The sequence below is a fragment of the Strongylocentrotus purpuratus genome, unplaced genomic scaffold (genome assembly GCF_000002235.5).
Source record: "Strongylocentrotus purpuratus isolate Spur 01 unplaced genomic scaffold, Spur_5.0 spur5_scaffold_7, whole genome shotgun sequence".
Classification (NCBI taxonomy): Eukaryota; Metazoa; Echinodermata; class Echinoidea; order Camarodonta; family Strongylocentrotidae; genus Strongylocentrotus; species Strongylocentrotus purpuratus.
In genome coordinates, this window is record NW_022145613.1 from 2,075,891 (window position 1) to 2,103,571 (window position 27,681).

At 37.1% G+C, this 27,681-nt stretch overlaps 1 protein-coding gene across 1 annotated transcript; it reads right to left on the minus strand.

Annotated features, from left to right (window-relative positions):
• Positions 1 to 2,617: 2,617 nt before the first annotated feature.
• On the minus strand, positions 2,618 to 23,525 carry LOC589474 (glutamate--cysteine ligase catalytic subunit). Its single transcript, XM_003723235.3, has 16 exons — positions 23,420 to 23,525; positions 22,172 to 22,341; positions 20,173 to 20,282; positions 19,455 to 19,574; positions 19,029 to 19,100; positions 15,836 to 15,952; positions 14,788 to 14,846; positions 13,894 to 14,108; positions 13,313 to 13,429; positions 11,464 to 11,602; positions 10,720 to 10,832; positions 9,966 to 10,058; positions 8,866 to 8,970; positions 7,249 to 7,330; positions 6,452 to 6,685; positions 2,618 to 5,320 (listed from the first exon to the last, which is right to left on the minus strand). Exons 2-16 carry the CDS (start codon positions 22,319 to 22,321, stop codon positions 5,088 to 5,090), a joined length of 1,959 nt encoding a protein of 652 aa, XP_003723283.1. The 5' UTR covers positions 22,322 to 22,341; positions 23,420 to 23,525; the 3' UTR covers positions 2,618 to 5,087.
• Between the last annotated feature and the right edge of the window lie 4,156 nt (positions 23,526 to 27,681).

Consider the following 27,681-nt stretch of genomic DNA (forward strand, 5'->3'; position numbering starts at 1 on the left):
TGATTGAAAATTAAAAAGTATAGCCATTACGGTTATGTCAAGGAAACAGTAAAGAGATCTATATCTCACACTCCTAGAATTCTGACTATCTGTATCACTTTCATATTTATGCTTAACATGATATCATTTTCATGAACATTTTGTAGAATGACATCTCCCGAATCTGTAGCTTTTATGTTGCGATAATTGTATATTATTTTGGAGTTGATAAATCCATTCTCTTGATAACGTGACGGACATCAAAATGTTAAAGAGAAGAAGAGAGGAATAGAAAAGAGAGAAGGAAAAGAAAAAGAAATACACTAATAAAATAGAAATCACTACTCTGAGTGACGGGTCGGGAACGGATTGGATAGGGGCGCTGTCCCTGCAACCCACCATGGGTACTAATGCGGACCCCTGGACCCCATCCGTAGAGAAAGAAGCGGTTACCAAGACATTTCGCTGTTGTATAAAATTGTCCTTAGGAGAGAGTGTGAGTTTTCATCACTCAAAACGGCTTTCTGGGATGTTCTAAATTGCTAAATCTCAAGATCGAGAGTGTCCGACGTGGGACTCAAACCCCCAACCCTTTTCAAAATTCCTGGATCCGCCGCTGAGAAATGCATACTTTTTACCCCTTTCCTCTGAATTGAATATCAATTTTTGCTCGCTCGTCAAATTTAAATTGTTAAGTTTAAAGTTCATAATTTGATACTGTGCGACAAGTCGTATAACGTTGTTCTCCCTAGCAAGTCATCCAAATAAAAAAAAAGTTTTTTTTTTCTTCAGAAAACTCTATTACAACGATTGGAAGCACTGTCCCTGGAGGCTTTCTCCTTAGATTAGAAAAAGACCTAACAAAGGCTTCTTTTTGCCCTTCAGTATTCAAATGTCATTACTGTTAAATTAAGGAGCAGATTGTCCAAGTCTGGACAAAATTGAGTAATGTTTGAGTCGTACCGGGCATTTCAGCAATCAATAATATTATTGTACATTGTTCTACTTCAATCGAAGTAGGCTAAACGATCGTGTGTGGGAGTTTTTAGGCGAATGGCATCCCACGTTTCGGACCTGATACAGCTTTCATAGAAAGCACATGCATCTGGACCGTCAAGGAAAAAGTTTGAAAAACCTCTGATCTTGGGCGTTACCTCAGTCACAGCACCCAACCGACTCCACAACGACCGCCTCATGGCCATTGCGCGTACTATTATTCTTGTTCGATCTGTAGTCGGTGTTCTCATTGATGCGACTGGGGTATGATATAAACAGGACTGATTCGAAGAGATTCCCCCACCCCCCTCCCCATAATTTTATTTTCTTCGAGAAATCATTCAACCGGATATGTCAAGATAAAAATAAAAGAAGAAAGAGAGAGAGACCTTATGACTGGACTTCATACACCAAAGGTGTGTGTACTTTTTGTTATAGAGTGGTGATGATGATGATGATGATGAACAGCATTTGTATGGCGCCATAATATCTGTTTCAAAAAAACATTCAAAGGCGCGAGCTCCTCCAATAAAATTAGCATTTAAATGTCTGAAGGAAGATGTGAGTTTTGAGTGAAGCTTTGAAGTGGGTCCAGGTTGTCAATTTCACGAATAGATGAATAGATGAGTGGTGAAGTGAGACGTCATCAAAAATCTATTTTTAGAAAAAAAAAAATTCTTCTTCATTTTCCGAAAGAGCATATAAAAAAATGTCCTAATGTTGAAAACATATTCAATTGGTTTTTCGACATTTTGACATTATTTTTGATGCTCTTTCGGAAAATGAAGAAAAAATTGAGAAATTCTAAAAATAGATTTTTATGACGTCACAGCTTTGGTACTCTATACTACCTGTATGTTACACTGTATTTGGTTCGTCTATTAAAAATATGTAAACAAGACCCTCATTGCTAAAGATAGCTGGGAAGGTCCAAGCTATTTTGTCCCATAATGTTACCTACCACATCTGCTTCTAATTCAGTTGATACTCTTACTACGGCTTGGATTGGACCAAATACATGTATGCAGTAAACTACATTTTAAGGTCAATGTATGTTTGTAAACGCCAACACATTTTTTTATGAGTGGGACTCTAAAGTGAATAAATGGCTTTTACTTGGCCAGATGTAAAAGGTCGGTTCCAAGCATTACTGAGTGAGATTTCCAGAGAATTCCAGAAAATTCATAATTTTTGATAAAAGAATATTAAAGACATTTTAGTCAAATCTACAAGCTAATGACAAAATAACATTAATATCAGATTCTTTCACACAGTTGAGTTTCCTATGGCAAGCAGTCATCAAGTTTAGAAAATAATCAATTTTAAACAGTTTTTTTACAGAATGACAAAAACTTACCTTTTATGTCATTCTGTAAGAAACCTAGACATATATAAAATTCAATATAGCATGAATTTGATGCATGGTTGAAAGGAAACCCAACGTTTTGAAAATACCTCATATTAGTTTTTATATCATATTACTCATTTGTAGATATTCATTAAAATGTATATACATGTAATATACTTATTCAAAATTAAACATTATCTGGAAGTGTCATCCCGTAACACTTGCAATTTACCAAACCCTGAAGGAGTAACCTATTCAACATAATACTCGAAATAAAACACAACCAATAGACCATTCATTATTACATAATCAACATTAATTTATATATAGAAATGTTAGAACATGATACGTACTTCATGAATTATAAAACAGTTCAAGAAAATATTCATTTGTTTCAATTACTGGTACATGTCACAACCATATACAGTGTGTATCAATCAATGAATGAATGGACGTTTGTGGGTGCCAATTTAGGACATAAAAGACATTCCTGAGATACATAGATGTGTACATGTACTGAACCTGCCTGCCACTGTACTCATTTCTTTGGCAAGGCAATAATATAAATTTACTACACTCAACCCTGTTGCGGTGAATTGGTCTCTGGGGTTGGATTATTCCTTGTGTGCTGAAAAAAGTAGCTGGGCCAAATGTATGCGAGTGCATGCTGGTGTGTCGAGTAGTCTACTGACAAGTCGCTCTAAGGTTATTTGAGAGTGTGTGTAAACTTATAAAATCCCTTTAGAGAAGTAATATTTGAAGCTCTTATTTGAACATAGTATCAGGCTAGAAATGACAAACATACAGAACAAAATAATTTCAGATGATTGGTACACTATAAATTGCAATATGACATTTCTAAACCTCATATCACTATCATGTAAAACACAATCTGCTGTTACCAAGTGAAAGAATTCATGTCTTTGATATATAGAAATTAAAAAAATATTTATCATTATATAAATCATCATTTCAGATCTTTGACCTTCTGAGTTTTAATTAAAATCATTCTTATCTCACAAATCTCTATTATTTAATTCAATCTTTTAGCATATGTCGTGGCCCATATGCATTTTTTGCAAATGTTTTAATTATAGGCATAACAAATTTATGGCACAATTTCCTTCTACTACATAAACAGAAAGTAAATACATTACCTCTCAGGTGACTAACAAATAAGAGTTAGTCAAGGTTGACAAAGAGCCTCCCACAAAAAAAAAATATATATTGGTAATTACAGTGTTTATAACCAATAACTATTCCCCAAATAACATTTCTACTATATATATGTTGTATTTGACCTCTGCCCTTGTCATCCAAATGATCCTAAATAATAATAATAATAATAGTGTAAACTTATAGAGCGCACACATCGTCCAGGGACGCTCATGGCGCTAGCTCAGCAACAGTTCTCTTTGATACAAGTAAAGTAAATAATTTTGCAACATTTTGTGCAATATTTTGTTATAACCCATTTCAATCCATTAAAATATCATTAGACAACCACATACCAAGCCTAAAACAATTACCATGAATATGCTCTTCGCTATGATAATCAAAATACCTCATTTCCATAAAACTATCCTATTTATACCACTAAAAAATTCAATTTGCTGTTGTACAACCGTTCATGATCAGATACACAGCTGCGTGAATATTGCAGGGTGGCATGGAATGAAAATACATTTTTGTATGGATAATTAACTCAGCCCATTGATCAAATTACCTTTACATCCATTCAAATTACTGTGGTCATGCACACAAAATCAACAAATAGTTGGACAATGAATTCTACAAAAAAATGAAACAGAATCATCACAATTGATTTCGAGTGAAGTGGTGAATCTTGACGAAACAAATTTAAATTATCTCTATGGCAATGCACATACAGGGTGATTTTTAAAGGAAAATAAGTAAGAAACCTGTAGAAATTGTTCTAAATAATGTGCTAACAGTAACAAAACGTCTAAATAAACACTGCCCTTGTTGACCTTTGAAATAGTGAGCTGACCAAAACATACATGTACATGTATAACCATCTCATATTTCTTCAAAAAGCGTTAGACATGACATTTGTTGTGAGTAGCCATAATGATTAGCTGAATGTTAAAATGGAATCCACACAGCTAGTCTATCAAAATGGTGTCTTCACACATCTTAGGTATTAGATTATGAACAAGTTTTACTTGCAATACAAAGGCAGACAAAGACCCCACTTTACTAGTATGATTGGCCTTTAAACATATATTGCAGACTCTAGATTAGTGCCCCCCCCCCCCACTCCAGGGTCAAAGGGACTGCATGCATGTTCCCAAAATCTCCGGTAAAGGGGTACCGATACTTTTTTGTGCGACAAAGTCCGGCCTGCCATCGACTTTCACACTGGAGATAGTGGAGTGATTTAAAAAAGAGGGAACATGCATACATGTACCCTAAATATTACTGAGTAGGGGGGGGGGGGGAGAGGAGATTAGTTAGAGAAACACAGGAGATCACTCTCCACATGATAATATAAAGTAATAATAATCATAATAAAATCTTTCTTAATCTGTACTCAAAGTACAGGATTAGAAATAATACACCCCAATTGAGTTGATCATGATTAATGGTAAATGCAAGTTCACCCTATGGATATGTCATGAATATAAAACAAAATATACACACATACACATATATATTCTATATTTAATCATATATCTATCATTACATATAATTTGTATAAAAGTTTAACGAAAGGAAGATACGCAGGTCCTTGATAGGTCGATCAGTTAGTGTCTATTTGTGTTTCAACAATCTGTATGGATTCGGGGATATCGTCGCTTGATCTTGATGTCTGCGTGTGAAAGAGATCTGGGGCTTCGACCTTGCCCCTCGTGATGAGGTCACATTCTTTAATCAGGTCATAGTTGATAAGGTCAGAGACGACCGAGTCATGTTTGTAGTCGGGGTGAGTGTGGATGAAATCACGGATCCATCGGGCTGTGGTCTTCAGTCGACCTGAAAGATATAAAGCAATAATTATGTCCTCTGATGTTTAATTATAGGGGACCAACATCCACCCCCAAAAAAAGAGAAGAGATTTATAAATTTCACATTGCAAGACATGAACCACCCTAAAATGGACGACAGAACATAAAAGGGAAAACATAAATTCATATCAAGACTTGACTAGAAGTTAATTAAAGTTATCTTTTTACAAAAGCATCAACTAGACAATTAACAAGGTATAACAGATTAAGGGTATTAGCATATGGGTCTCACAATGCAAATTTATATAACGAATAATACATTTACAATGTCTCCCAGGGGAGTCCCAGCACTTCACACATTACCTTGGTCTTCAAATTAAGAGGTACACGCATGCTTGTGCCCATTCTATACTCACTTACTGCAACCACAAACAGCTTTTATATGTGTACACTATTTTTTCTTGTTCAACATTAAATATGATTGGCTGGGCCATATTTTTCTATTATGTTATTCATTTTCAATAAAACAAATCTTCAGTATGTCTCTGTTCAAAACTATACCAACTTCCAGCTGCTCAGAAAAGATCAAGGGAAAGAGAAAAACATTGTATATGGAGAAGAGAACCATGGATGGTATGCAGAGGTGTATTAAGGAAAGAGGGGTGATAGATCACAAAGTGGTCCTGATAGAGAAGGGGTGAAACATAGAGATGTGGAATAGCATCATCAATCAACAAATCCAAAAGATGTGTCACCCAGAGAGAGAGAGAGAGAGAGACTACTATTCACACATGCAGTTCCCCCTTTCCACATTGTATAAAAAGAGGTTCTAGGACACCTACTCCCTGGACATCCACCCCCAGATAACCACCCCAGTCAACTACCCCCTAGGACAACTACTCCCTAGGACAACTACCCTCTAGGGCAACCACTCTCTAGGTCAACTACCCCCCAGGACAACTACCCCCCAGACAATTACCCCCTAGGATAACTACCCCCGGACAAATACCCCCTACGACAACCATCCTCTAGGACAACAACCCTCGGGACAACTATCCTAAGGGGTAGTTGTCTGGGGGGTAGTTGTCCAGGGGTTAGTTGTCCAGGGGGTAGTTGTCCAGGGGGTATGTGTCCGGATACGATAAAGCCCGAGGCTTACCTGCAGCTCTGTCTGAGATGAGCTTCAGGTAATGTGATATAGTACACCTGGTGTCCACGTCTACCCCTTCCACCGTATTGATGTACTGATAAACCAATGGGATCAGACCAGGGAATCGTGCCTCCTCACATCCAGGCATTGGGCCTCCATTAATGATCGTGTCGATGCTCATGCTGCCATAGTACTCAGCATCCCTGCAGTTGCCGATGTCTGTCTGCAGCTCAGTGTCGTTGACTGGTGATTTAACAAAGAGAAGGGTCATGCAAAGACAGTTCAACTCTTGAGAATGCCTGTCTTGGTGTTCTCAAGCCAGACAACCAGGCTAGTTTTTATATAATTTCACTAAACCATTCTTCCTTGACAAATCTTGCTCTTTAGTAACAATCCCCAAACTTGCCAAATGCTTGACTGACATGGCATCAACCAATGTATCCATGATGGACTGCATCCACAGAGATACTACAATACACAACATATTAATCAACTATTTGGCTCATGAGGAAACATGGAGAAAAAAAAAACATCACATGAAAATCTCAGTAACCTGTTCTACCGATATCATAGACCATGCTCATGTCCATCTTTTCTGTTTAGTTCCTCTGAGTTCACAAATGAAATACATTAGAAAAAGTGATGTCTATTAATATAAATTGTGAATTATGTCTGAAATTATACTGCAAAGTCACATATATATTTTTCCCCATTATTTCAAATGAGATAAGAGCATTAGCTGATTCATGCTTCTCACAATTTTTTTCATTTTAATTAATTTTTTTTTGTAGAAAGTATCCTCTTACATGAATGAATATCTTTCCTGAAGTAGAACTGTTGGTTGAGTACTGCATCTCTCTTCTGTGCTTTCTCCATGTTTTCATCCACCTGCAAAGGACAGAGTAAACGATTATTCACAGTTAATACAGAGACAGATTTAGGCATGCAAGTAGTGCTGTAGCCAAACCGCCGAACTGAACGGAAGTTCGCCGAACATGGCACATCCCAACCGAACCGAACGCAAAAGCCTGGTTCTGATGTTCGGCAGAAAAATGTAAACGTTTTCGCAAACATAATAAACTTGTCATTTTGTACCTAATTTTCATGTCATAATTGCTCAATTTATATTTACTTTTTTTCCCATTTTCCGCCTTTGTGATTTATGCCTATCCAGTGGTGGGCGCGACTTCACTGGCGCCATTTAAATCCCAAATCCTGACCTCTCCTAAGTCGCGATCGCAAGCCATAAACAAGAATCTGGAATACATGTGCATGATCTAGGCGCTGATCAAAACAAGTTTAGTTCAAACCCATTCAACAACAAAAAAATAAAAAAATAATTGTAACAATATCGGACAAATTTTACAATATAAATAATGAAATAAATATATATCATAGTATGATATTTATTTATTCAGGAAAAATAGGGATTTTATATTTTTCCTATTGAAAATAAACACTTATAAAAAACAGTATTTGACGAGCCTGAGTCGCTATTCAAGATGGCAGCTTTAATGACTCTAACATTAGACAACAACAGTCTAGGAAAATCTTTTTAAAATATCATTTATTGACAAATTGAAAACATGATTCTTTTAAAATTGCAAATAAAACACGATTCAAGACGGAAATACGAATGTAAGTAGTACTTTTCTTCACAAATAATTAAGTTTGGAGCAGTTTTTTAATGTGAAATTCGTGCTGGTCGGAAGCAGTGTTTTTCAGCGGGAGTGGGCAGAAGTCTGTCGTGCTGGTCGGGCCCGTCCGGCCGGCCCGCCCAGTGCCGACCGCTGTGGCTATAACGCTGCTTGCTATTATATTACCGAACCCCGAACCAAACCAAGTTCGGGTGAAAATTGCCGAACTCTGCCGAACCGAACCGAACACGAACATAGCGTCTGACTTACAGCACTACATGCAAGGGTATTATATATCCAAAATTCCTCCAGGTACTCTACTCAAAAGCCCATTTGAAAAAGCCTATTGTGAAAAGTCTTTGGATAAATATCCATTTTATTTTAGTTACGAGTCTGCATTGGCTGTCATCACATCAGTCATTTGTGAGAGAGAGTACCAATTTCATCTTCATATCGCCAACAATAGTCCTGCCTCATTAGGGTTAAACATATTTAAACATAAGCTTCAACTAAAGCCAAGGGAATAATATGATTGCAGGGCCCTAATATGAAAAAGAAACATCTTTTGCCATATCTTTGTTCATGTGTCTCTTTGAAATCTGTCTTTTAGATTGTTTGGTTTTAATTTTAGAGTAAATTGGTTGGTGCCACAACAAAGTTTCTCAGGGTTTTTATCGCACCGACCTCAAATTCCATTTTCCTATATTGTACTTTATAATGTCATATGTATATATTTCAATGGATGGAAAATAGATGAACTGAAATGAAAAAACTGAATTGAATTACCTTTGAGATCGGGATGAGAAAGTTGATGTTAAAGGTCAGGATGGCACGGGTCAAGAGAACCAGGAATACAACGTACGCTGCATTCTCAAAGTCTGTTAATTGCACCTACAAGAGATAAAAGAAAGGAATGACTTTAAAATGTTTATTATGCAAACATTCCACACTCGTCAAAGTGTTAAGGAAACATATCTTGTAGATTATTGGCACCCATTGTTTCTTTGAAGACAGTTGCAAGATTTAATTCACACAATTAGATGAAATTATGTTGATAATAGTCTCATCCAATATATGGAAATGGGCTTTATTATCATTACTATCTTTTAATGGAAAATGTCGCCCAGTGGAAAACTCAAAACCTTGAAGGGGTAAATGAAAAAAAAAAAACCCAGCAAAACAAAACAACAAACATATATATACTTTAGGATATAAAAGTTGATATATAGTCTGTGGAAATAAATGTAATAATGAAATACTCGTGCTTAGCTGCAACCAGCCCACTAATGCTTCAAATTACTGTATTTTGTGGCTTATTGTTTTTTTCTTTTTCATGTGCACCTCCTCATCATGTTTGTGAGAAGGACAGATATCATTTTGGTATCGCTGGTGGCATTCTTGGTGTTTATACTTTCAGGTATTAGATATTATGGAGACCAGGCCCAGTCCATTACATACGGACAAGACTTTCTCTACCGGGTCACATCCAGCGCACCATCCAATCTTCAGCCAAGATATATCCCTGGGGAGTGTTTCAAAAAGACCAAGATCGACTTTAAGTTGGACTAAACTATGGCAGGCCGTTCATGCCACTGGTTGCTCTCACTATTGGTCTCTCAATTATGATCTTTAGATACTATTTTTTCCTTCAATAACGAGCCATCAAAAAAAATTAAAATTCTTTAGATTTGTGAAAACAATTTATATGTCCCTTGAGAAACCAATGCAAGGAATGGTTATAGGAACTATAAGGCATGAACGGCCTGCCATAGTTAAGTTCAACTTAAAGTCGATCTTAATCTTTGAGAAACACCCCCCTGAATGGGTGCCTACCAGAACCAGCAAAGGAAACAGGTGTAACAATGCTTGACTACTGGTACACTTACTTCAATAGGTCTGAACTCTACTCTCCATCCAATCTTAGAGTTGACAGGTGGTGGTTTGAATCTCATCGACTGCCAGTTAGTAGACTGGATGTTCTGTCAAGGTTTACACAAAATTACACACATTATATAGTGTCAACACCTAGACTTAATACAATAACTGTTTGGTTCTCTTAAAGCCTATCTGCACTAGTTTGGCCAGGAGGGATTAGACCTCCCTGCATGGTCACTGACAGGTGGTTATCTCATCAAATCAGCTCTCAATCAACATAAGTAATAGTATATTTGTAAAGCGCTTAGAGACATTTGTATTAAGCGCTATATAAAAATTAAATATTATTATTATTATTATAGAGGGGCAAGTAGCTATAAATAGTGCAAATCTGCTTTAAGCAGTGGGTCAACTCAACAGAGATACTGTGAAATATTGTGCAATGGCCTATGAAAGCCACAAAAACATATATAAGAAGAAACAGCAAAAAACATTCCACAACGTGTCTATCCATTTTAGTTATAGCACTCATAACTGCTGCTTGGAACTTTTGTTGGACAATAAGCTCAAAATTAGCAACACATGGCAGATGCAAAATCATTTTCATTGACAACTGGGAATGTTTATGTGCACATTGACATGTCAAAGTTTTTAGAGACACATTTTATCAAAAGACTGTGACAATGAAAAGGAAGTCTTAACGAAAATCTTGTTCTCGACAAATTAATCAAGGAAATCAATCAATCTGATCATGCCGATTCTTACCTCAAAATGATCGGAGTCATTTGCATCATCCTGATTTATCCTCTCACCGAAGAGTGATACCGGATCCCTGATGAACAGATGTGCTACGTGTCTGGCTAGCTGTCTATCAATACCTATCACAGAGTAAGAGAATACATATGATGACAAGATATGCTACTTTGTGCTAGTTGGGCCAACCTTTTATCAATTCCTACATGAAAAGGTGCTGTTGACAACAGGCGTTATGTAGAAAAATGCTGACAATATCAGTGGCTTACAAATAGCAACACTTCGAAAAACTGGAGCACCACTTGATCTAAACCTCGCAAACCATGGTAATAAATTATAAATAAATACCATAACCTTTTCCCAAAACTGTGACTTCCTTATACCATCATGTTAATAACAATTAGTAGTAAATGATATTTCACATTACACAGTATTGTAACTTTTTTTTACTGTTTATCTTGATAAAATTGTACTCCATCACATTTGAGAATCTTAGTTTACTTTTCAGAAGAAGAACAGTCAATCATAACACTGTATACATCAGATTACACATCCAGCAGGGTAAACGTGTAGTGATTGAACAACAGTTGAACAACTTGGTTTGGTTAAATCATATTTTATTACAGAGAGAGAGATAAATATATATATAGAGAGAGAGAGAGAGAGAGAGAGAGAGAGAGAGAGAGAGAGGAGAGAGAAGAGAGAGCATGGGGTAAACTGAATGTCATTTTCTCTAGATTTGTTCATTCCACATACCAGCATTGATCATGTCTTGACATAGATCTTCATCTATAACCAGATCAGTATCATTGTATCTATCTCCTGCTGGTGAGAGGTAGCAGTCCACCGTGCTGTACCGTGACTTGGGGATCCGGAAACGATTCTCTTTCAGCTCCTAAAACAAAAAGAGGGGGAGGAGTGATACATGTAGCTCAGTGGAACCACTCAGCACAGTCGTTACCATGCGGTTCATCATCCTTATCAGCATTTATTAATAATAATAATTATTACCCGTATCAGACATCTGAGCTGGTCATTTACAAAACCGTATTGCCCTAGTTTTCACTAGCAGTGGGAATGGAGAGGTATATTCTTTGTATTTTCCTTGGTCTCCCTGCGCGTATTGACTTTGCGTGTAGAGACGAGTGAAAATATACCTTGGTATTTTACACGGTCTCATCTTGTATTGACTGCGCCGTATTTTGTCATTTTCATTGCGCATCTATTATGCGTGCGAGAACCTGTGCACTTTGCGCGCACTCTATTGTGACGTAATAATCACACCAAATGCACACTGTTTGCAGTGTATCGAAATTGTGTCAAGCACTGGATGCACAGTGCTGGTTTGACAAAGTTTGTTCAGTTCTTGAGATTGTCATGGTGGATGTCTGTATTTGCTCTAGATGTCTGATTTGGATAACAATAAAAATATTGACTGGCTTTACTTTCGGGGGGATATCAGAAATATTGACCGCGCTAAGACCATATTGCCCTCGTCTTTCGACTCGGGGCAATATGATCTGAGCTTGGTCAATATTTCTGATATACCCCTCAAGGCCAGTCAATATTATATAATTATAGGCATTTCTATAGCCCCGTCTATCTAGAAATTTTATTATTATTACCCCAGTTTTCGCCTAGCTGCCACTACAGCGCTCCAGCATTTCAAGAAATTAATTCCTGCCAGGTACCCATTAACATCACCTGGATTGAGTGAAGCAAATGTAGATCAATGTCTTTGCATCTCCCCCCCCCCCCCCCCCCCCCCCCCCGTTGCGTGGTCAGAGTTAACATTTCCCTTATGCCGTTCTCCACGCCTTCCTGTCTTCAGCATCTATGTGGGCTAGGCCAAATGCTCTCATATCCTCTTCTAGATTTTACATTAGAAACCCTTGGAAATTTCATCCTTAATAACCAAGTCCCTTGGACAAGACATCAAGCTGTAGTTCCCCTTATTGCTTATTCATGAGCGCATACATGTTCTTGCTCTCCTAGCAGTTGGGTAATTACAAAACTATTTGTTCTCAGTTTTGACTAGTTTTCTTTGGCCTGTATTTCAGATGAACTTGAATTCACTGTGCACATTGTAACATCATGATCAATAGCTGACTGATTTATTCAGTATCAGTCCTGAGTTTTAGTAAACAAACTGCATATTGTTGAAAGCTTCCTACATGTATATGCCACTCTGAATTCTTGATTGTGTAGTAAATAAGGACTGTTACATAGGGTTGTTTATAAGAGTAAAGCGTAAACAGATTTACAACCTTGCAGAAAACTGCAACCACTGAAAAGCACCAACAATATGCACACACTTATTGCAGTCATAAGAGACTTGAATTCGCTCATAATTCTTATCTTATAATTTATCCTTTTAGCTTCTTAAATTTTCATAGGTTTCTTTTACCTACTGAATGGTAAAGTCAAACCTGCTTTGGTGACCACCTGTCTACAAAGACTACATTTTTTGTTTCCCCTGAATATGGTTTCTCATAGAAACATGTACAAAAGGAACCTGTACATAAAGACCACCTGCCTATAAAGACAACTTTCTTGTCTCCCTTGGGTGATCTTTATAGACAGGTTTCGCTGTATAATGACATACCTCAAGACCCCTCTCCTCTCGCGTCCTATCATCTACCGAGCCTGAGATGATGTCCCATCGACAGTCTACATCAGAGAGATACCCACGGAACACTGGAGAAGCTCCACTCAGAGCCATCTGACATAAAAGACAGAGAGGATTTCAATCATACATACATGTACTCCACACCAAACTGACTTTACTTGAAATGTTGATATGTTGAGTATACAAACAAATTTTATCTTCTCAATGCAGTTCTATGTTGCTTCAATATAAGTTCTTTTCCCTGCTTGATTTTACACAAAAAAGGCATCTCTTGATACCAAAGTTTGAACAATTAAAACTTTGGATTATCACAGCGTAATACTGATTTGTATGAGTATTTCACAGACAAGTCCATGGATGGGTGGAAAATTGTCTGATATCTGTGTCCGTCCCATTAGCGTATGACTAAAAGATTAACTAATAATAAGAACGCTTAAAAGGTAGTGTTGGTGAAGATGTGTATATGACAGATTAATTGGTGGAAGACATACTGATATGTATTGGTATATGACAGATTAGTATGGATGTACGACTTGCCACATCGATGCTCAACTTACCAGTATTGGTGTAAGCGGTGTAAGCTGATCATAGAGTGCCCTTCCTTCGGTGATGTTACAAGCTTGGAAGGTGGTCTGGAGGCAGCAGTTACCCATACCGAATCCCATACAATCCATGTAGATATGGTCTGGTTTAGCAGCCCTTGCGGACTCACCATCGTAGTCATTGTCAAACTTCTCTATAAAAGGGCTTGGAGTGTTGGTATCTTTGAAAACTACATCAAAAGATCAAATAAGTTCATGGATTAAACAAAATAGATATTGTCAAGATGCAGAGTTCATGTAGAAAAACATTATAATGCACATACTGTAACTCATGAAAAAATTCACATCTTGCTGGTGATGTCATTGGAAAATTCAGATTCCTAAAAGTTTGATTATGAAAATTAATTCTAAGATGATAAAAGCAGGGGTGAAAGTGAGCACTGAAAAAAAAAAGGATTCGGGGGGGGGGGGGGGGGGGAAATGGCATCTAACAATGTTCCCCCTCCCCTTTTGAGTAAGAAAATTGGGAAAAAATCAGGAAAAATTAGGAAAATCAGGATAAAATAGGGAAGAAGAAAATAGAAAGAAAAAAAATCAGGAACAAAATAAAAAGATCGAGAAACTGATTTAAATCAGGTAATTATCAGGCCTGTAAAAGCTTTATAGCTTTTTTTTAGATGAAACAAACACAGTTAAAATTTTTTGATTTTTGAATTTAGTTTTTTTTTGGTGAATATACCTTTTTACAATACGATTGCCAATTGGCAAATTTATCAGGGGGTAATTTGGATTTCTATTGAACCTCATAATTCACATAACTGGGAATAAACTCATGAAATAACTGTCTGCCATTGTAGCACTGTCTATTGTAACATTTTCCCAGTAGACATACAGGTTATGTAAACTTACTTGGTACATTGATGGCCACCTTCTCTCCTTTCCTTTTCCTGATGTTCTTGGTCAATGTCCTAGAATTGATAAGTGTAGTTTTTTTTACAATCACACTTTACATCATAATTACACCAGAATTTACACGTAATCACCCTCTATATGCTAAGTATGGCTAAACATATGACTCGCATAATACAGCCAGTAGAAGATGTATAAGAAATTGCTCAAATTTTGTGTATATAGTTATATAGACCAAAGTGGAAATAAGTCACTTAACCTTCTAATTTAGTTCTTCATGTTGATTTTAAACCATATAATTTCATCTGTTTTAGTGGTTTTAGTGGTCCTAGTGGATAATAATTTATTAATTGTTTCATTCATAACATCATAAGTACAAGTAGTGCTGTAGCTTGGAACCCAAACCAGTCGCGACTCACTTGGCTGAAGGTAAAGCTAAACACAACATAAATACATTAACCCATGTTATCATATTATTTCAATACACACAAGAGTACCTTTTCAAAATATATAAAAATTAAGAGCATGTCTGCCTTGAGTACTGTAATATGAATTGTATTATAATGAATCAATACCCTCTAAGGAAAAGAACTGACATCTGTTGGCATCAACATGTTTATCATAAAATTATCTGTGTGCTTTGATGAGTTACCAGGCCTGTTCAGCAGCTGGTGAGAAAATGTTGAAGTTAGCTAGCCAGACAACAAAGTCACAAGACCAGGGAGCTGTTTCACAAAGACTAAGATAGACATTAGGTTGGACTTAACTATGGTAGGTCGTTCATGCCACTGTTTTCTCTCACCATTTACTGGCATTGGTCTCTCAAGGGACTTACAAATCAAGGTCACAAATCTACAGAATTTACATGTTTTGATAGTTCATTATTGAAGGAAAATATGTTATCTAAAGATCATAATGGTGAGAGCAACCAGTGGCATGAATGGCCTGCCATAGTAAAGTCCAACAAAAAGTCGATCTTAGTCTTTGTGAAACACTCCCCTTGTTTTAAGGTTGGAAACCAATACACTATTGATCTTAAGACACAAACCTGAACCTTGGATGTGAGTTATGAATGATTTCATCTGGAAGAAAAATAGACTTGGTGACACCCTCATCAGTTGGGTTTGGAGTATATTTAGGTACAGAGAAGTCTGGACAACCAAGCCTAAGAGTATAATTAGAAATGAAATAAAACAACAAAAACATTAAAATAATTACTTAAAAAAACAAAGAAATACATAACAAATTATCAAAACAATAGAAAACATAAGAAATAACCTGGCTAATTCAATTTTTTGGGGGTATTATTATTTCAAATGGTTTGAAGAATATACATTGTATGTAGTGAAAACAAATATTTAAATATGAAGAATATATGATTTATGGGTAAAAATGTGAGTTTTATGACCTTAATTGCATAAATTACCATAAATATGCAAATGAGTGAAGTTTTCAAAAAATTGAAATTACCATATAATAGTATTTTTACACACTCCACTTGACATACATGCAAATTTTCACGGCCATTAGCCGTTTAACGTTCGAGATCAAGAGGGCCTTAGAAGCCCCCCCCCCCCCCCCTCAGGCTTTGCAGTTTCAAAATAGCCCAGGCTACATGTACATAGGGGTTAATGCATCTGTATCTCTAACTATCCCTATTTTTTACCTATCTTCCTTTCTCCTCCAGATTCTGTATATTTCTAATCTCTTTCTCTCTCTCTTTCCATCTCTCTCCTTCTCTTTATCTCTCTCTCTCTCTCTCCTTCTCTTTCTCTCTTAAAATGTCTCCCTATTACCACTCACCCTCTCTATCTCTACCCCTCGCTATCTCTTTGTCTCTCTTTCTTCCATATTGTCCCCTCTCTCTATTGCCCATCTCCTTCTTTCCCTCTCTCCCAATCTCCTCCCTCATCTATATCTCCTGCTCTCTTTCTTTCATTCCTCTCATCTCTTCCAAATACCCTCAATTGTCTATATATACATCTGTCTGTATCTCTCAAATTTCCTAGCTAGCCCCTGCCTCTATCTACACCTCCAAATTAATTTCCCTCCCCCAAATGGATGTCAGACAGTTGGATATGTCATGATGGAGATATAACAAGTCTATATAACAGGTGCAAGCATTCCTCTTTCACATGTATGTTTTGTACAGTGTGTACCCTTTTGGCACTTGCATAAATGTAGAGAGTATGCAAGCTCTTTGATGGCCAACATGGTGTATACATTCAATACAATTATTTGCTCATAAACCTTGACCTTTCTAAGGTGGAAGCCATTGATAAAATTTGTATTCAGTTTGTTATATACATTCAGCTAGTGCTGAGTGCAGTCGGTGTTCGGTAAATCTGCAAAACATTTGTATTAAAAAAAACTAAAATCACAGCTCTATGTATTTTTGTTACATCTAAAATAAATTTCCCCAAAATAAGGAAATTCTTTATGTGTGTTTATCAATAAAATATATATGTAATAAAAGAATAACAAAAAAAAAAAAAAAAAAAAACAATCTAAATAGAACCTCTACGAAGTTAAAAATAAATTTGTTGTGTAAGCCATTTGAGAAACTTGGAATGAATGTTTGCTACCCACCAAACACGCTATCAGATCCCAAATGCAAACTTGTCACAAAGCAATTGAGTAAACAATTTTTTTGTGAATGGCATAGTATGCAAATGGCTGTCATGGTCTCAACTAGAGTACAGAGGGTACTTGTTCACTGCATGTACACACATGTATGTGTGCAGAATAGCAATTGAATGGAATGTCTAGGGTATCATAATCAATAGTTAGGATTAAAAGGTTACTACAATTACCAGGGTACTTACAGGGCAAGGCCACTCCAAAAATAAATTCCTTTCAACAGAAGCAGAGAAATCAGACAAACCAATCATAAAAAGTTTGAGCAAAATCGGGTAACTAATAAGAAGTTATGAATTTTGAATGACATAAAAAAAGTTTGAAAATCACCAGACAAATTGGCAACTCAGTCATGAGTCTGTGACGTCATTGCCTCACTATCCACTACCGTAATTGTTTTCTTGATATTGATAATACAAATTTCCCAATTACCCCCTTATAATCTTATTTCCTCACACCAGAATCTAAGTTACACATGTATATTGATATTGATATTGATAGTAATATGTTTTTGTGTGGATGCACTAATATAAAGTAATTTCTTTCAGTTAAATCATGAAAAATGTGAACTTTGATAAACTATTTATATAAAAATCAATAATTATGAATATCCAATACTCAGAAAATAGTATCAATTCTTGAAAGTTCATAAAAGATTTTGTGAAATGTCATGCATACAATATGATAAAAATTATATAACCTGGGGAAAGGTATGAGGAAATCAAGTTTTGGGGGATAAAAAGGGAAATTAATGGGATTAAACCATTTTAGAGCAATTGATAAATAGTGAGGACATGACGTCACAAACTGATAACCGAATTGGCAATTTGTGTAGTGATTTTCTAAGTTCCATAGTTTTTCATACTTTTCAAGAATTCATAACTTACTTATTAGTCATCTGATTTTATTCAATATTTGTTTGCTCTGTTTCTCTCGTTTTTCTGCATCTATTATAAGCACATTATTTTTGGAGTGGACTTAGCCTTTAACATCATAGACACCACCACCATAAATCATGTACACCAGCATCATCATCATCATCATCATTCATAATTATTACAGGAGATTTTAGTGGAAGTGAGGGGGAAAAGGGGGGGGGGGGGTATTTCGTCACTGAGACACCCGAAAAAGACCCTTTACAGAAGGTTTCATTGTAATAAGATATCACATTACTTTTGGAAAGAAGCTTGTGAGGTTACAGCAGATATACATGAAACAGGTATATACAGAATATATGTTTTTTAATGCTTTAAACAAAATTAAAATCTCTTCCTCTTTATACTGCCTTCTTGGATAAAACTTGATGCCCTAGATGCGTAAGACTATCACAAAGATAAGCAAAATATCATTGCCATTTAATCTATGTCTCTGTTGATCTTCAAAACTCCTCATGTCCCAATCTTTACATGAGTAAATAAAATTGAGAGGAAAGCACACAAGATGTACATATACTTTGGAGTTCGGACCATGTAAACACAGATATTTCACAATACAATTAGTGCATCTACCCTGCCTTATGTGACCCGAATCAAACAAAGGAAAAGAAAATTTGTGTACAAAAATGTAAATGCGTATTATCAAAATGAATGCCAAGTCATTCTTACCTTGGAAAGACAGTCATACTAAGGCATGTTTCTCCTTGCTCAACATCTAGTAAGCTCAATACTTGTTGTCGTCTGTAAGAAATAGAAGAAGGATAAATAACTTTCATGGTTGTTATTTCCCTACATTCTACAGTATGTTATAATAATGAACGATTTGACCACTTTATCAACTCACAAAATTGCAAAATGTTAAATAGTACACATGTACCTTCACCAATCCATAGTTGGCTTGCTTTGATTTTATGATTTACGATGATTTTTGTCATTACTAGAACTCACGTTAACCTTGAAATACATAAACGTAAGAACTTTAACGTCTGTATTAACATTATCACAAATATAATGCATATACTGTGCAATATTTTGATTGACTTGCTAATTGCATTCCCTGTCCTTCTACAGCACTATTTTATAAATAACTCTTACCTGAGTTTCATGTTGGCTTCTACAGTATTGAAATGGGCCATGAGACCCCCATATGGCTTGCCTGGTACCCCCTCAACCATGTAACTGGCATATTCAGGTGCCCATGTGGTCTTTGTCTCGCTGTAAGGGGGGGGGGGGGGGGGGGGGGGGACAAAATCAAAACATTGGTAAAACATCAACCAAAAAACAAACAAACAACTTTTCAAAAAAGTAGTTTTTATACATTTTATATCTATTAACTAAGGTATACAGTTACAGACTCTAATTTGAAAATTATATGCATTTCCGTAACGTAATGTCTTGAGTAGAGCCTACCTCTGCCAGTCTATTAGGCCAGTCTAGTCCCCACAGGCTGTCAAACCCAAACTGGAGGATTGATATGGGACAAAGGATTGGGAATTCGGTCACATGTGCAGAGAGCATGGAAAATGTGAACTAAAGAAGCATGGCTTCACACTTCAAAGGATGGGAGACTCAATAAATACACAGGTAATAACTGATCAATGTCACTAAAAAGTAATTCAAGTGAATTCTACAGTGGGTATATAAGAGTATAAAGAAACTTAAGAAAGAACAAAAATCTAGTTTAGACTGAGAAGTAACATCATGCCTGTCTACTTCTTTCAATACAATAGCAATAATTCATACTCCAGTAAATATGAAGCTCTCTCTTCTTTGTTTGATCACATACATGTAGGTGAGGTATGTGAAGGCTTACCTTGGTTGACTCTTTTCAAGCTCTTGTAGAACAGGAAGAAGACGATCAGCTACTAAGAACACTCTAGCTTTCTTGTTCTCATGGTCTTGCTTTACCACAATGTATTCAATCTGCAAACAATTAAAGATACCTCTATCATTCAAATTGACACCAGAAACTAATAACCGGGTAAAAGATGTACATTCATTTGCTGAATAACAACCAAGAAAACAAGTTAAACAATATTCAAACCCTAGTTTATATCCCACTGTAAATACCTAGAGGTACATGTACATGTATGTAACCCATAAACCTTTTGTCTGAAACTTTCAAATAATCCCCCCTAATATTGAATAATTGACAATAGAATATTGATGTATGTTTGAACAAAGTCAGAAACACTACGAACAAAATCAGGCCTTAAAGATACTACCGGTATGTCCCTTTGGCAGCCAACATCAAATTGTGTAAAATTTTGCAGGAACTATGAATATGTCATGTATGTCCTATCTGTGAAATTTAAACTTAAGCAGTGCCCTAGTATTATAGTTATGCAAGGAAACCCATTAACCTTCTAGACTTCACTGTCAGACACTATTGAGTGACTGACTGGCATCTTTTCTTTGGTAATTATAAATAAAATGAGCTGTAACAGGTACATGAGCATTTGTCTACATCAATAACCCACTACTTGTAATGGCCAAAATTAGACTGATTGAATCTTTGTGCAGCACAAAACGTACAACCATTCAGTAAAAGAGTCTGAAAAGCAGACTATTACTTAGGTGATTGCAACCACTTAAGACGATTCAACAACTAAAGGTCGTTATTTTTCCACTAAAAGCCATTTTCAAGCCCTTTCGTTTTTGAGGAAAGTTCTAAATTAGAATTGTCTTTCAAATGCCGTTGGAATTTAACTTTTTCATTTTTTTGGCCTGCAAATGGGACATACATGTAGTACCTTTAAAGGGACAGTTGAGTTCTTGTTTAAGACTGCAAACGCCTACAAAGTGCATGGTTATTACTCTTATTCGTATTTATGACATTTCTAGTAATCTAGTGCCCTTTTATGCCCTACAATATGCTATGACGGTTATATTACCATCCAAAATGTATGAAATTTAGATTAATTGCGGTTATACCAATTTAGGACCACTTTTAAAAAAATATGGTGACAGTTAATTTAATAATTTAATAATGATAACAATACATGGGCCGGCTGGTTGTGCGAATTATAACCGACACAAAAAAAGGCAACAAAATGCTAACATTAGAATTGGCTGGAACAAAACATACATTTTTAAGGCGCTATCTCATTTTTTCAACGGCTGGTTTGAAATTATCAAATATTAGAAATGGTTTTATTTATTGTTAATTCAGCCGTCTCTGAACCGGTTTTGATCAAAAAAAGATAATTTGGTCATTTAAATTGTATGCTCTTTCAAAATTGGCACTCATTTTTCATTATCTCACAAACAAATTATTTTGTGTAGCGCCCTTTATTCCAAAACTCAACTATCCCTTTAAGTTACCCATATGTCTAACAACATTTTATATGATACCCTCATCATTCTATTAAAGCTACCACAACTGTTGTAGTGATGGTGGGCGATTCATGATGAATGAATGAAATGAAAACCAAGATTATAAATTATGCACCTTTTATTTTAAATGACAGGCACCATGCAGTATAAACTATATTGTTCTGCTATGCATAACCAACATGGGAGTAAAATGGGGGTAAAGATGAAGTAAAATGCTCAGTCTATCTTGTGACACAGTTCTTGAGCCATATGAAATTGTATTAACTAACCTCAGGCTCATTTGCATGCATTTCCAATGGATATATCGTAATCAAGAATTTACATCACGCTTTTGATTATCAATAGAAGAAAAAAATATTTATTGAATATAGCTTCCTGAGTGAGCTGCCAAAGGGATTACCCAACCAAGTACCAAATGACAGCTGAGACTCTGTTGAGATTGTTCTTTGTGACCATAGAAACTGTGATTAACTTACCTCATCTCCCCATTTGAGCGTATCACAAGGGCGGTCCTTAAGCTTGTAGTAGAGGTTGATGAATTGTTGGATACCATGTTTGCGGACATGATCAGTGTACTTCTTCGTCTCTTCCCAGGTGAGGGGCGTACCTGCGGACAGTAGACCCATTCTTCAATCCCAAGTCAATCCTGGTATAAACGACAACAACAAAATTTAAAAATTAATATTTCAGCTATTTAACTGATTAATATAATTGAGCTGTTTGTCAAGTTTTCAGACATAATCAGATTTGGTTTGGATGGGGGTGTGCCGCTCAAGCCTCAAAACCCCTACCTATTTTGGGGGGACTTTCTCATAGTAAAGCCCATTTTCACAATTTTGAAAAAACTGACCCATGTTTACAAGGGGTATATAATCCCTTCAGCCCAGTAGTATTGACGATCTTTAAGACTTTACAGAGTATTATCATACTATGGGGTGTGTGCAGGTGGACCACTACACCGGGGGGGGGGGGGGGGGGGGGGTGGCGGGGTTTCCCCCCACTCTTATACGAATAGTGCAGTTGGTTCTTAACGTGCAAAGGTAGTGACTCTTCTCTACACAGGGCCTCCATTTAATGTCCTATTTGAGGGACGGAGTGTTTTCCACTTAACATAGCCTGTGTCTATGAACAAGGGGAGGGGCACGTTAACACACAACACGTCACAGGCTTCAGTCATCCGCCTGGGTGGGATTCGAACCCAGGATCTTTAGTTTGACAGGCAGACACTTTCCCCACTGAGCCAACTTGCCTTCTCGTCATGTCACTCTTTCTTTCTTTATTATTTCAGTTCTCTTCATACAATTGCAACATTAAAGTTTAAACATGTAACTTGAACTTCATGGCCAACCACCGCCAAAACTCAATAACAATGGATCACCTTGCCAACTTTTCATGCAAAACAACAAAGGCAATTGTTACCAATACAATGGTCTAGGCTCTAGCATGGACAAGTGTCAAGCATTTTAAGTGTCGATACCATCGACTTAGTAAGCAGTCAGTCGGCATGCATCTTGCGCTGGACGTGTGGGCCGGTAGCATACCGTTACCGGCTAGCGCTAGCGCGACGGCGCGGCGCCGGTAACGAACTCGGCAGCAGAAGAAGCAAAGGCAAAGGAGCATTAATACTGCTTTAAAATTAGATCGATCTCGCATGGCTAACTTAGTGCTTCACTTGTTCTACCAACAAACAACAAAATCTCACGAATAGCTAGCAAAGTCTTTACCTGTAGTACACAGAAATCCTTGCTCTGAGCTCTGCCGGTGGTACTTGTGCTCGATCTACTCTAGCTATAATGAATGTAAAGAGGGCCTAGCCTAGCAAAGAAAAATATCCATTACATGCATTGCATAGCCCCGGCTCATCTCGTCCTCATTGAACTCGGCTTAAATAAACCATGCCGATTTAAACGATGACTCGATCGACTCTCGGGGGTGGAAGATTCTAGAGTGTTTTTAGCGTTTTTGTTTTTTGTTTTTTTAGCCCTGCTGGTGCGAATCGCCGAAAGATTACACGTGGAAGTCCATCTTTTCATTTGTAATCGGATGCCCTTTCCGTACTTATGTGCCCATTTTTCTTTCAATAAATTAACCTCTGATAAGTGCCCCTTTACTTTGCCACGTACGTACCCCTTGTCCCGGCCGATGAACACTCCTTTTTAAATGTGATCAGTTCTAAATGTTGATGATGGTGTTCGTTTTGAAGGCCAAATAAAGTTGATCACAATTACCTATATTTCCCATCGTCGCTCAAAAAATGTGCCCTTTCACAGCCATCTAAAGTTAGCTTGAGGTACCATGTCCCATTTACAGACCCCAACATGAAAAAGAAATTCCAATGGCATTTCATGAAGATGATACTAATTTCCCTCAAAACGAAAAAAGGGCTAGAAAATGTCTTTTAGTAGGAAAATAGTGTCTGCATAATTTGAATATTAGGTAGGACACTGCTAACGTTTAAATTTCACAGATAGGACATACATGATATATTCATAATTCCTGCAAAGTTCTAGAGAATTTGATATTGGCTGCAAATGGGACATAGTACCTTTAAAAGAATCAGAACAACTTTGTATAGTAATAGGTATACCCTATTTCTAACAAACGGGGACAGATGACACAATGACCGAAATATCATGGGAATTAATGAACTGTACGTGCCTCCTGAAATGTAATTGTACTCATTTTTAACGCTATCATAATCATATATCCTGTCTCTAGACATTTTAATATATTAAGAAGTGTGCTGTTTTTATGAAACGAGCCAATTTATACTGCGGTGAATATATCTACTCAACTTCTAAAAGATGCATCTTCCAACCTATTGCCCCGAATTCACAAAGGAGGTTTGACGACAAACCTCCTTTGTGAATTCGGGCCTATAACCCCACTTGCCCTTTATAACTTCACATTTCAGGATACAATGCATAAGGCCTAAAGAAAAATGTTATATTGCCCTTTAGGTGCCAAAAACATCGGTCGGTCGGTCGTTGTTTCTATATATTTTTTTAAACCCCCTCTTTAGCCTGATATTTCTCAGTTTAAAAGGATTTAATACATTTTTTTCTTTCTAAAAACCGGTAAAAAACAAAAACTTTTAAAAGCCGACCGTAGATTTCAAGATTTGTGGGTCAGTCGACTCGCAAAGGGCAATACAACATCTTATTAGGCCTTACATAAGACCTGTCAGTCGTAAAAGTGAAGCCCACGCATTCTTATTGGCAACACCTTTCATTGCTGGGGTAAACACTCGAATACCCATGCATGAGAACCCACTGTCTTTGTATTGTATATATGTCAACATTTATTCATTTTTGCTAGCAATATTTCATATCTTGTATTTTTTTTAAAATCTTTTTTTGTTGTTTTGTTTTCTTGTTACTACTTTAAAGCTAAACTTTAGTACTGGTGATGCGATTGCATTGTGAAAGAAAAGGTGTGAAAGGATCAGAAACAGTTGATCATGTAGCATGTAAGTATTGGTGTGCACTGCAAGGTTCTGGAGTCATCAAAATCATAATAAATTTGACCGAGTCTTGGTAAAGTAACAAACACTCACATAGAAAGCTATATATGGGACAACACACATCGTGTCGGGGATGGTACTACCTTGGTTTCCTTGTCTTTCTATGCTCATTACTCAGCCAGTATACATTTTCTTCCAAAATTGTTTGGCACATGTCATTTATTTGTAATCTTGAACATTCAGTGTAAGTTTCGTTTGATTCTGTGAGAATTAATTTTTTTTTTTTTTACCAGTACTGGAGTTTATCTTTAATGTTTTAACTTAAAAATGTATTCATTGTTATATATTTGTCCTCATTTGCTATGTTATCTTTATGTTTTTGAATGCTTTTATATTGATGTAAACTTGCATTTTTAGTCTTCGGACTTGTTGACAAGTAATGAATAAAACCTTATTTGAACTTGAACTTTGAACTTGAACTGCCTATCAGCCTTCATAACTTGACGCTATTGCAATGCATGTTTCCAATGTTAACCATATGCTTTAATTTTCAAAAAAGAAAACGCGTAATTACTTCAAGTTCTTACACTCATTCTTAAATGCAAAAAAACATGAAAATACTTGAATACGGAGTGAGGCGGTTAAAACTCGAAATGCTTAGATCGACTCAACTTTTGAGTAGGCCTGCAGACCGAGTTGTCGTGATGGCCGAATTGCCAGAGGAAAAAGGATTAGTAGTCGTACTTCCAGACACTTTTAACGTTTGGAGATTTTTGTTTACTTTACTTTACGCACGTCATAGATATTTATTTGCATTTTTATTATGTATTTTTAGTTTCCTTATTTGTAGTATGCATATTCTGGGATTTTAGATAAAAGACTTAAAATTAAACAGTATAAAATATAAGAAGTTTCGAAATCGAGTCTTTAAGCATAAACTAGGCCTGTCGTCTGCATGTGATGTTTATTATTTTACTATTCATGACATACAGTCGATCACACAAAAGAAAGCGCACCGTACCCTTGCTTTGAAGGCTTTGACTGCAGAAATTTGCTGACTCACCCGATGACATGTAAAAAATTCGATCTCGAAAGATCGTTTTTTGTGTGGCTACATCCCTACTTACATACAAATTTTACGCAAACTGTTCAATACAAAGGTTGTTCTTGCGACAACCTGACTCAAGGATTGCCTGACATAGCAATAATTAATAATGTATGCAAATTAACTGCATTCCAGGTATTGTAGTTCATTGCAGCTAGATTATAATAACTAGTAGGTGACCAGGCACGAAACATCCACAAATTTGAATATGCAAGTGAAAGTTATTTTGACACATTATCCACTCATGATTATAATCCCTTACATTTTGATTCGACGATAATGTGAAATAAAATACTGGGAGGAGGAGGAGGAGGAGGAGGAGGAGGAGGAGAAGGAGGAGGAGGAGAAGGAGGAGGAGGAGGAGGAGGAGGAGGAGGAGGAGGAGGAGGAGGAGGAGAAGGAGGAGGAGGAGGAGGAGGAGGAGGAGGAGGAGGAGGAGGAGGAGGAGAAGGAGGAGGAGGAGGAGGAGGAGGAGGAGAAGGAGGAGGAGGAGGAGGAGGAGGAGGAGGAGTAGGAGAAGGAGGAGGAGGAGGAGGAGGAGGAGGAGGAGGAGGAGGAGAAGGAGGAGGAGGAGAAGGAGGAGGAGGAGGAGGAGAAGGAGGAGGAGGAGAAGGAGGAGGAGGAGAAGGAGGAGGAGGAGAAGGAGGAGGAGGAGAAGGAGGAGGAGGAGAAGGAGGAGGAGGAGGAGAAGGAGGAGGAGGAGGAGAAGGAGGAGGAGGAGGAGGAGGAGGAGGAGGAAAAGGAGGAGGAGGAGGAGGAGGAGGAGGAGGAGGAGAAGGAGGAGGAGGAGAAGGAGGAGGAGGAGAAGGAGGAGGAGGAGAAGGAGGAGGAGGAGAAGGAGGAGGAGGAGAAGGAGGAGGAGGAGAAGGAGGAGGAGGAGGAGGAGAAGGAGGAGGAGGAGGAGGAGGAGGAGGAGGAGGAGAAGGAGGAGGAGGAGGAGGAGGAGGAGAAGGAGGAGGAGGAGAAGGAGGAGGAGGAGAAGGAGGAGGAGGAGAAGGAGGAGGAGGAGAAGGAGGAGGAGGAGAAGGAGGAGGAGGGGAAGGAGGAGGAGGAGGAGAAGAAGAATTTTTAAAAAGCAGAAGAAGAAGGAATTAGAAAAAAAAACAGAAGGAACTATACATCTAATCCGAAATGTTAGTCATCTTTTAATCAGCTTTTAATCAAATAAAAATCAATTTGATCACAAAAATGGTCTAAATAATTTATTGATACAACGTTTTCAGTTTGGATGGATTACACCACAGGCCTACTCAGTATTCAAAACTGGAACAAAAAGTAAAGGTAGGCCTAATATTAGGAAATTTGAACCGATTATGTCCGTACGACATGAAAGCCATACAAGCTGCAGTCATTGGTAATGGGATTACTTGGTATACTTTTTTTTAAATAAAAAAAAGTATAGAAATCGATGCTATATC

Excerpts from the sequence above, each read along its gene's own strand:
- LOC589474 (XM_003723235.3), bottom strand. The coding sequence starts at position 22,321 with ATGGGTCTACTGTCCGCAGGTACGCCCCTCACCTGGGAAGAGACGAAG. Across the intron at positions 14,109-14,787 it reads GGTGGCCATCAATGTACCAA|TTTTCAAAGATACCAACACT; the intron begins GTAAGTTTACAT and ends CTTTTGATGTAG. Across the intron at positions 11,603-13,312 it reads GAGAGGAGAGGGGTCTTGAG|GAGCTGAAAGAGAATCGTTT; the intron begins GTATGTCATTAT and ends TTTTTGTTTTAG.